An 11,730-nucleotide genomic window follows, 5' to 3' on the forward strand; every position below is an offset into this window, starting at 1 on the left:
TATATATATATATATATATATATATATGCAAACGCAAATGAAATTTATGAGCTGTGGCAGTGGATGTTGTTGGTGAATAATGTCTTAATTTCCGTGTTTTCCTCATCCTCATTCTAGCTAAAGTTTGGCTTCAGAAAACTCAAAATATAGTGCTCAAGACTTTCACAAGGATCTTTGTCACTTTTGGAGCTTGCCTTTGCTTAGCAATGGACTGATATGTGAGTAAATGATGACAGAATTCAAATAACCTAATTAATATTCATGACCCAAGCCACACCTGACAGAGTTTGTGTGCTGAGCTACTGATGCTGACAGAAAGTCTAACTTTGTGAACGACCGAAGATGTTTTAGGCCTAATTATTGAACTTGTATGACAAAAAGACCAGGGTTATTGACGTTTTTGGAAAGTTTTTCAGCTTTCAAATGGTATCTGGTATCAAGTTTTGGATCATTCTTGTCATTTTGGCTTTGACTGATTAATTTGACAAAGAAGTGTAATTTACCTGGCATGAAAATCCGGCATGTTGAAGGGAGAGATGGAGCTGATTGAGAACAGGGGAAAAAATCAAAGAGGAGAATATGAAAAAAAGAAAAGCTTGTTTGGAATGAAGTACAGGGATGAGGCAATTGCCGAGTGCTCTGACGTCAATTATGTTCCCTCGGCACATTGCCAGGGGGCTGTTTTTTTACCACACTCAAGTGTGTGCGTGCGTGCGTGCGTGTGTGTGAGGGCGGGGCTAGAGCTGTCATTCCCACAGTGATGGGGTTAGACACACCTATCACAGCATGAACTTGAGCCAAGAGGACAGTTTATTTTGTTCCTGTTGTTCCAAGAATATTATTTAATGCAACTGTAGCTTTGACTCTGTATTTTTTGACACAAGATCTGTGTGTGTTGCAGATGTCTTAAGTCCTTTTCTCATGAAATCCTGTTTTGTTAGCCAACATTCACAACCTGTTTTACTTCCATTAAGTGAAGTAGTTCTAAGTAAAACAGGATATTTATTGTTTTAAAATTGTGTATTAATAAAGTAAATGGGGTCAGTTTTATTTTATGTTGGTTTTAAGGGTTAGCGTTTACTTTTGAAGTACTTAGCTACACTACAAGCTTCTAACAGGTTCATAGGTTGTTGTTTTTTTCAATTGAATCTAAAGTATTGCACAAAACATAATGTCAAAACCACCACATGATCATGTACTTTTTATTTTATATATAATGTTTTTTTATTTATTTAATGTATAAAATATATTATTTTATGTTTTTTATATAATAATAAATAACAATGTTTATTTTTATATAATAATATATTTTTTAAGTATTTTTGAATTTATTATTTATTTGATAAGTTTCGGTTGGTGTGATTTTGTAATGGTTTGAAGTCTCTTATGCTCACCAAGGCTGAATTTATTTGAACACGAATGCAGTAAAAACAGGCATTACAAATTAAAATAACTGGTTTCTATTTTAATATGTTTTAAAATTAAATTTATTCCTGTGATGCAAAGCTGAATTATTAATTAATAATATTAATAATTGGTAGTGTGTTTTTTTTTTTTTTTTTTTTTTTTTTTCTTTAAGGGCAGTATTCATTTCTTTCAACAAAAAGAAAGAAAGAATCTTATTGTTTAGTACACTTAATAATTGTAACAAGTTTTTCCTTTTTTAAGGTGTTTGTTCCAGGACTATTGAATAAAGATCCCAATCATATTTTCTAAAGAAGTTATTCATTTTGAATCAGTAGAAGTCTGATTCATCAGTTGAATTGACGGGGATTTTGACATGTGTTTCTCTCAGATGATTGCTAAGCCGAACGAGCCGGGCCGACAGCATGAGAGCCACCCGGAGGAGACGGAAGAGGAGCTGAGGGAGCACCAGGGCCTGGGCGACTCCACGGAGGCTCTTCCTCACGGGGTCACCATCAAACAGGAACCGCCGGATGAACAGGATGAAGAGTTCCAGCAGAGAGAGAGGCAAGCCGAGGAAGAGCTGCTCTTCAGACAGGTAAGGGTGTTAGAGCAGAAAACAGCTGCAGGAATACATGATACTACATCTGTCGCTGTTTTGTGAATGGCTCAAGATGAAGCCACAACCACATTGAGCACCAGAAGGGGGCAGCAACTGGCTCCTATAAGGAATCAGACACACTGTTGGTGAAAAAGGGGTTATTAACCCACAAGAAGGATCTGTCCCAACAAGATGCTAGATATTTCTAGCACTTACTCAGCTGGAGGCATGCATTCATTTTACTTAAAGCTGCCAAAAAACAATAATGGTGGTTTATGTAAAAAAATAAATAGACCAGTTATACTAGCTATCATGCTGGTTTCATTGGAATTGATTTAATTTAATCCAGAAGTATTGCACAAATAAATATTTCCAAAACAGCGGATCTTGCACTTTTGTGTTTTATTCTATATAGCAATAAATTGATTAATTAATCAATTTACATAATAACATTTTTATTTTAATTTACACTTCTGAAAAAATACACTACCATTCAGAAGTTTGGGGGCAGTAAGATTTTGTCATGTTTTTGAAAGAATGGATTTATTGGATCAAAAATGCATTAGAAAAAGTAATAGTGTGAAATATTGTTACAATTTAAAAGAATTGTTTTCTATTTGAATATATTTTAAAATGTAATTTATTCCTGTGAAGACAGAGCTAATAAATGCAGTCTTTTATTTGCGTGAAATGCCCAGTATAAGATTATTCATGCAATCCCTGAAAAATCAGTGTATTTGCTCACCATTCAGAACTGTTTAATGCAACCACAGGTCCTCAACGCTTAATCGCTGCTTTTTAAAAATGAACAGGAGGTGGGCACTTGTGCTGGACGAGATCATTTAGGTCCAGCTCTTTTTCTTCTTAATGGGCAGCAGGGGTTTGAAACCCTCTGCATGTTCCTGCAGTCAGACTGAAATATTCATCAGCTAACTAACACTGTGTCCAAAACTGAAGGTAGCTGCCAATTAACAGGCAGTGTTTATGAATGAAGGAATCTCCAAAGGCTTCAGACCAGCTTCCAAGGCACCATAACATCACTTCTAAAGATCAAGGATAAATCAAGTCCGCTTTAGACATAACCAAGTAAATATTTAATGGCTACAATGCTTGTTTCTTAGTGGAAATTCAAATTCATTTTGTTAATGAATATTTTCTTCAGCATAGATCAGCATGTTAGAATGATTTCTGAAGGATCACGTGACACTGAAGACTAGAGTAATGATGCTGAAAATTCAACTTTGCGTCACAGGAATAAATTACATTTTAAAATATATACCAATGGAAAACAGGTATTTTAACTTGTAATATTATTTAACAATATTACTGTTTTTGTTTTTTACTGTATTATAAATGCAGCCATGGTGAGAATAAGAGACTTCTTTCAAAAACATGAAATGTTAATGATGCCAAACTTTGTGTTCATTTTTTAAATGCATATTTAATTAATTAATTTACATTTTCCAAACCAGATGCAATTTTTAATCTTTCAAATAACCACCTCAACAATATGTGACCCTGGAGCACAAAAGCAGTCTTAAGTCGCTGGGGTATATTTGTAGCAATAGCCAAAAATACATTGTATGGGTCAAAATTATTGATTTTTCTTTTATGCCAAAAATCATTAGGATATTAAGTAAAGATCATGTTCCATGAAGATATTTTGTACATTTCCTACTGTAAATATATCAAAACTTAATTTTTGATTAGTAATATGCATTGCTAAGAACTTCATTTGGACAACTTTAAAGGCGATTTTCTCAATATTTTGATTTTCTTTTTTGCACCGTTTCCAGATTTTCAAATAGTTGTATCTCGGCCAAATATTGTCCTATCCTAACAAACCATACATCAATGGAAAGCTTATTTATTCAGCTTTCAGATTATGTATGATCTAAAAAATAATTGACCCTTATGACTGGTTTTGTGGTCCAGGGTCACATATGTGCTTTGGTGCCTTCAGACCTTCATAAACTGCTTTAGAAGGCTTATTTTCCAGGTTTTACACAGCCTAAATGTAGTCCTGAGTAGCTGAATGCAAAGCATCGTGGGATATGAAGTGTGGATCAGAGCACTCTTACCTTAATGAGCACAAGAAGTGAAGCATTTTCTACATATAACGCTTTCTGCTGTTTTGCAATGTATTGAGTACCACCTGCTGGTTATTTGTGTAACTACAGGGTGCCTAAAAACAATTGAGGTTCTTCTGTATGACTTCTGAAATGTCCTTATAAAGATATGTATCTGTTTGTTTGTTTGTTTTTTAAATTGACTTGCAAAGTTCATTTATTTCAAGCTAAACGTCTGTTCTTGTCTCTGAGCAGCAAGCTGTCCTGTTGGAGCAACAGAGGATCCATCAGCTGAGGAACTATCAGGCGTCCATGGAGGCGGCCGGACTGTCTGTGACTTTCCCAGGCCATCGGCCCCTGTCCAGAGCACAATCGTCACCGGCCTCTGCGACCTTTCCCATTGTGGTGCAGGAACCACCGGCCAAACCGCGCTTTACCACCGGTCAGTCACTGGATTAGATGTTCAATATTGTTCACCAACTAAACAACTAAGCATCTGGATATTACCTCAGAAATATTTAAATGAATTTATATTAATTTGTAGACCTCATTAAATAAGTATTTGTGTCCCTACAGGTCTGGTGTATGACTCCCTGATGCAGAAACACCAGTGCATGTGTGGAAACAGTAACATCCACCCCGAGCATGCCGGACGCATCCAGAGCATCTGGTCACGACTGCAGGAGACGGGGCTGCGCGGCCAGTGTGAGGTGACATGTTCACTCACGTCCCTCTGTTTATGACATACCAGCACTTTTAGCAGTGACACGATGTGATCTTTCAGCACCAAACATATTTAAGTGGTATTTATCTTCAGCCTGCTGGTTACTGTGGCAAGGGGAAGGATATTTTTAGGATCTGTAGAGGGCGCTGTTCAGCCATCACAAACACAGCCACACATTCCCCGTTAATGAAACTTTATGAATAAACCAAAGAGTTTTACTCAACAGAAAAGGGGGTGTGAGATTGTTTTGAGTGTGTTCGAGGAAAAATTTAACCAGGAGAGAAAAAGAGGCAAGAGCAGAGGAAGTGCTGGTGAATTACATCAGGAATCCGAAGTCTGAGACCACTAGGGAAAATGCTTATCTTTTCACATTTTCACAAGTTTTTCATTACAAATTGGGAAGAAAAAAAATTCATAATGTCTTAGTATTTGGTTTGTCCCACTTTTCCTCTAATGACAGTAGCAATTAAGCTACATGAACACCGCGGGTTTGTTCAAAACCTGTTGCTCATGTTCTTCAGCATAATCTGAAAATGATCCAAGGTGCATCTTGTGCTTCAATGGAAGCAGCAGCATCTGACTTTTGTACAGAAGAGTAACATGACCAATTTTAATAATATTAATTATCTAAAAAATAGTGTTAGTTTAGGGTCAGTAAGATTTTTTACATGTTTTGGGTTCTCTTATAAACTGCATTTATTTGATCAAAAATGTGAAATATTGTGAAATATTATTACAATTTAAAATAAGTGGTTCCAATTTTAATATATTTTAAAATGTCATTTATTCTTGTGCTGAATATTTTAGCATCATTACTCCAGTCTTCGGTGTCACATGATCTTTCAGAAATGCTGATTTGCTGCTCAAGAGTTCGAAAAAAAAAAAAAAAGTTGAAAACAGTTTTTTCAACAATTTTTGTGGAAACCAAAAAGAACAGCACGTATTGGAAAATGATTTTTTTTTGTAAACATAAATGTCTTTAGTATCTATTTAGTATGATCAATTTAATGCATCATTGCTGAATAAAAGTATTAGTTTCTTTAAAAAAAAAATACTGACCCCAGAATTTTGAACATTTTTTTGAATGTAATACTAAATGTTTAAAAATCCTTCAATTTAGTTTATTTACAAGTTTAAATGAAACAAATCTCAGATTTTTGTTTACAGACTACAACCTGCACGAAACTCCTCACAAAAGCACCACAGAATTCATATCTGTGTGTGCATTAATATATATGTGCTTTAAGCTATAATTAACATTATTTTATTCCATTTACCACATTTTACAATGCTTAAATCCGTTTCCCCCCAAAATCAGTGCAGAAAAGCAGTCTGTGCCTGCTTATCTCTGCCTCCACCTGCCGAGGGCAATTCCTGAGCTCTCTCATCATCTGGAGCTCTGATCGCTGGTGCCTAATGGCTCTCGCTGGATCTAATCTCTCCTGCCACGCTGGCTCCATTGCGTCAGGCCTGTTCGAGTAGGTCGCATAGCTGCAGTCTCTGTTTTCCTCCAAGTAAACAAGCATGACAATGGCACGGCTGCGCACCCGCTCTCTCGCCTACGTTCACTCCTTGATGGGGATGTTTATTGTTCTGGGAGATGGAAACAGGGAATTGGGCCTCAATTAAAGGCAGTCATGACTCTAATACCCCCTAATCTACAGCAGGGGGGCCCTTAAAGAGTGTAGGGTTGTTTTAAGCTGCCGCCAGCCAGCACAGGGCCCCCGCGGGCCCCTCTTTAACTGCCCTGCTGTTAAATCCGAGAGGTAGTACGTCCTGTTGCAGGTGTCACCTCGGCTTGGCTCGGCCCAGAGCGCTTCCACAGGTGGGCAGGTCCGCCTCCCTCTTGGATGGTTTGTGCCTCAGAGGCCAGAGCTATTAAAAAGGGAAAATGACATTATTGCAAATCCAGCAGCTCCGGCACCTCTGAGGGCCGACGGCTTTGTTCTACAGGCATGTGGGGCCCAGTTTGGAGTGGGAGGGGGACAGCGGGTCTGTTTCAGCTCTGCTTAGACAGCTAAAGACATCAGAGGGGGCAGGATGGCAGTATATTTAATATGGCTCGTTTAATATGGCTGTCGATTTTGCAATCAATGAAGTATGTCTTGCCAAAACATTCCAGTCAACAAACTAAAAACATGTGATATAAAAAATTAGACATGACCTAGACCAGGGGTGTCCAATCATTGTCCTGGAGAGCCAATGTCCTGCTGAGTTTAGCTCCAACCATCTCCAACACACTTGTCTGGAAGTTTCTAGAGTCTGAAGACCTTGATTAGCTGGTTCAGGTGTGTTTAATTAGGGTTGGAGCTAAATTCTGCAGGGCAGGATTTTTATTTATTTAGTAATTTTTTTATTTGTATTTTTTTTTACATACACTATTCATCAGATGTTCAGGAAGACTATTTTTGTACATGTATATGTGTACATTTGTAACCTATTTGAGACTCTGAAAACGTAAACTGTAGCTTAAACAGTACAACATGACTCTGGCAACGGCAAAGTCATGGGTTCCATTCCCAGGAAATGCATGAATTGCACTCTGTGAGGTTTGCACTAAAGCGAATGCACCATTTTTGTTTTTTCAATTAATACTTCTATTCAGCAAATTGCATATTTTTTTTTTAATAAATTGTAAAAAAAAAATAAAAAAAAAATCACAATATTTCTGTTTTTCTTGTATTTTTGATCAAATAAATGCAGCCTTGGTGGGCATGAGAGACTCATAAACATTTTTTTAAATCTTACCGGCATTAGTTCAAGGTTAAGAACATGGAATATACACAAAATATTTCTATCACCGTGTCCTAACTACACGCGATAAAAGGTATCTTTTCCATGTTAATCTGAGTTTTTGTCCTAACTAGCCTCGTTTAAATATAATTTTGTGTGACCTTATAGCCATACTGAAAGCAACAACAGTTTACCTCAGATCTTGAAAATAAATGATGAAGCAAAGATGTCCGTTAAAACTGTGAACTCACTGCGAACCAACGAGTGTATTCCATAACAAAGATGTTATGAGTCACTCAGTATGTACATTTAATGATGTTAAAAAGTTTTAATATTTATGAATTAGATTATAAACGTATCCATTTCGTTGCGAGTGCAGTGCGCTTCCAGAGAGAGCCCACCCACACACACTTCTGATTGGCTGTGATATTTGATTGATTCTGTCGCGTTGCGTCTGGTGTGGACACCCAAATTGCTTGTCTCTGGAATCTTGTCGCGTCGCATGTAGTTAGGACACGGTGTATTTCAGTGAACAATAATTGTACACAATATTTTAACAAAATGCCATTTAAAGTCTCAAAATTAAAAGTACATTTCAGCAGATTAATATGAGTCTGTTGCTACGGACTGAAACCCACAGACTCCCCTCTATCCATGTCAAATTGAATATTGCCTCTTTTCTTACTGAGGTTTTAACTCTTTCTTTTTTTCCCCCAGTGTATTCGAGGCAGGAAAGCCACTCTGGAGGAGCTCCAGACAGTCCACTCTGAGGCTCATGTGCTGCTTTACGGAACTAACCCTCTCAGACAGAAACTGGACAGTAAGAACAAACACAAACACACACCTGACTACACCATGGGCTGAATCTGAGTTATGTAAATGAGCGCATTGTTGTACAGTATTTCTCTCTCTCTGTGGCAGTTGAAGCCTCCGATGGTCTTCTCAGTTATTAGCCCATGAAGCTTCGCCTGGACTTCTGCAATTATCCACATTATTTACGCTTCTGCAGCCAGATCCGCCTTACAGCCTGTTTCCTAAACGCTGCAATTCGTTTCATTTCTTTTTTTGGCCAGTTGTTGTTCCCTCCCCATCCCAAACTCCCTGGCGTTCCCCTCTGTCAGCTCACTCTCTGCTTTCATCAGTCATGGCCTTGATCTGAGTTTGCCCCTGAGCTGTCCGTCAAGGCCGTCACCTCTCTGCCAATAACAACCACACATGCAGTTTTCCATGACTTCAGCTCCGGCCCCCTCATGCAGCGATCAAACACATGCATAAACGACATGCCCACTCACACACACACATGCACACGCACGGATAGTTCACACTCGTCGGGTACATGGACGATATGTTTCCACCTTTCCAATCTGATTGGGTCGGTTTATTCAACAGACTTTTTTGATCTTGCAACAATGTGTTGCTTCATAAGCACGATTGATTTGAAAAATAGGGCAATTTTAATCAATAGATGCTTTGCCTCATTGAGAAATGTTGGATTATTGCATGTGTGTTTGTGCACTAATATAGTAGGGATGGTCATTGTGGTCATTTTGTTGAGTATTCAGGGTTGGAGGTCCATCTGTGCTGATTTTTAATTGTTTGTCTATTTACATATGCGTCATATTGATGTCTTTTGTCAGTTTTTTTAGTGTACTGATGACATTTACTTGCACACCATATTTTAAAGGCACTATGTTTATGTGAAGTTATTTTAAGTTACGGCCACAGTAGCACAAAGGCATATAAGCATGCAAACAAGACTGTGTGCTTGAAATGCATTGAACAAGCATTCATATTTGGACGTGTACAATGGCAGTGCAATTATAGTATATCAATCGTTTTGTGCAGCAGAGGAATCCCCGATATAAAATTTGGTTTAAAGAATTTTGAATTTAATAAAATTCATTCTTGCTTCAAGTGAGTCCATAATTCAGTAACTGATGGGATCGATGGATTTAATGAGTTCATGTTGTGAAATATTTTGTTAGACTGATTCAAACCGATAATTGAGTTTGTGAGTCTTATTGACCGATGAAAAGAACTGGTTCATAAGAGTCATTGGATCATGAATCAGACTTTAATGGTTGCACTTTTTGGTTTACTAAAAATTTGTTGCTAAAATCATGTGTTTGTTAATCATACTACATTGATTTCATTATATGTTTTTGATGAATTTAAAAGAACCAGCTCATGAGAGTCATTAGTTTCATCAATTGACACTGCCTGGTTGCACTGTATTTTTTTTTGATTCACTAAAAAAAACTGGCTCATAACGAGTCATTGATTTGTGAATCATACTATATTGATTGCACTATATGTTTTTGATTCACTAAAAAAGAATCAGCCCATAAGACTTATTTGTTCTTGAATCAAATGGCACGGGTTGCACTATGTTTTTGATTTCACAAAAAAAAGAGCTGCCTCATAAGAGCAAATTGCTGCCTCATTTGTTTGTGAATCAAATTACATTTTGTACTACATGTTTTTGGTTTGCTAAAAAGAATTTGCTCATAAGAGTCATTAGTTTGTGAATCAAATGACACTAGTCGTACTATGTTTTTGATTCACTTAAAAGAGCCAACTCAGAAGAATCACTGGTTCGTGATTCAAATGACACAGGTTGCACTAAATGTTTTTGATTCACTTAATAGAGCCAGCACATAAGAGTCTAAAAAGAACTGGCTTGTAAGAGTCATTAGTTTATGAATCAAATGACAAGGGTTGCACTATGTTTTCGATTCACTCAAAAGAGCCAGCTCATAAGAGTCATTTGTTTATGAAATGGATTACACTTGTTTCACTGTATGTTTTGGATTCACTAAAAAGAACCAACTCATAAGAGTCATTAGTTTGTGAATCAAAAGACACCGTTTACATTGTATGTTTTTATTTACTAAAAAGAGCCAGCTCATAAGAATCATTGGTTCGTAAATCAGATGACATGAGTTGCACTATATGTTTTTAATTCACTTGAAAGAATTGGCTCATACGAGTCATTTGTTTGTGAATCAGATAACACGGGCTGCGCTATATGTTTTTAAAATTACTTAAAGCAGTCGCGCATAAATCTTAAATCAAATGACACTGGTTGCACTATATGTTTTTGATTGTGCAGTCAGTAAACGAAAAATAAAAAATACATATTGTCTTAACATCATTTTGCCAAATTGTTGCCTTATCAGACTGCAAAAAAATTTGTTCTTTCAGCATGGCGCTTCATATTCATGTCCTCCACTGAATAGTGGTGCAAAAACACTGCTAGCCTAAAGTATATTTCTGGCCTGACATGTAACAGATATGACTCATCTCTTGATATTCACATGCAGAATACAATTAGATCAGTGATGTTGCAGATCTCACACAATCTTTGTCTTTCTCTCAACAGGCTCGGTGACACCTATGTTCGTGCGACTGCCGTGCGGAGGAATCGGGGTGAGTTTCTCTTTCTTTCCCATGTGTAAATAACGGTTCTGTTTGTTCTCCCTCCCCCGAACTCCAGCGGCAACAAAAACTGTTGCTCTCCTCTCTGCTGAGCGGGTAATTGTGTCCAGATGTTTTCTATAAACAAGCTGTGTGCGGTGTGTGTGTGTGTGTGTGTGTGTATTCTCTGATGATGATGATGATGATGATGATGAATGAATGGATAGACTTGTTCTTCAGTGCTGAGTGGACAGTGTCAGCCACACTCTTCACGGCTCTGGAACAGGAAGTACTCATCCTCACTTCTCTCATTCTACTCATGCCCTCCTCTCCTGCTGTAGGTGAATGATTCAGACAGACCGTGAATGGTTTCCTGTAATGAATGGAGAGATGGTTCAGTCATTGATGTGGAAGCATACAGAGTAGCCTCGCTGTTGTGTTGTCATTGATATATCCATGCGTCAAAGGAAAGTTATTTCTTTTTCCAGGGCTTGGCCTGTTGCAACTATTGGACCTAATCTTGACTTTTTGGGATAATGTGATCATTCTTTTTACATTGCATTTTTGCATTTACGTTTATGCATTTGGCAGATGCCTTTATGCAAAGTGACTTACATTGAATATCTGTTTTGAACCAATGACCTTACCATACCATATTGTTTGAGCTACATGCAGGCTATATTAAAGTTTCCCATCAAAATAAGGAAATGTTAAAGGGGTCATAGGATGCCCATTTTCCACAAGTTGATATGATTCTTTAGGGTCTTAATGAAAAGTCTGTA

At 37.4% G+C, this 11,730-nt stretch overlaps 1 protein-coding gene across 1 annotated transcript in view; it reads left to right on the forward strand.

Moving 5' to 3' along the window:
• Positions 1–11,730, forward strand: part of LOC107695959 (histone deacetylase 4-like) — a 171,885-nt gene that overhangs the window by 100,500 nt on the left and 59,655 nt on the right. The window contains exons 11-15 of the mRNA XM_016496081.1: positions 1,796–2,002; positions 4,330–4,516; positions 4,651–4,784; positions 8,249–8,351; positions 10,914–10,985. Of these exons, the coding sequence (XP_016351567.1) occupies positions 1,796–2,002; positions 4,330–4,516; positions 4,651–4,784; positions 8,249–8,351; positions 10,914–10,985 (703 nt within the window). The remainder of the gene's footprint in view (positions 1–1,795; positions 2,003–4,329; positions 4,517–4,650; positions 4,785–8,248; positions 8,352–10,913; positions 10,986–11,730) is intronic.

Source organism: Sinocyclocheilus anshuiensis, unplaced genomic scaffold, assembly GCF_001515605.1.
Source record: "Sinocyclocheilus anshuiensis isolate Anshui unplaced genomic scaffold, SAMN03320099.WGS_v1.1 scaffold698, whole genome shotgun sequence".
Taxonomy (NCBI): Eukaryota; Metazoa; Chordata; class Actinopteri; order Cypriniformes; family Cyprinidae; genus Sinocyclocheilus; species Sinocyclocheilus anshuiensis.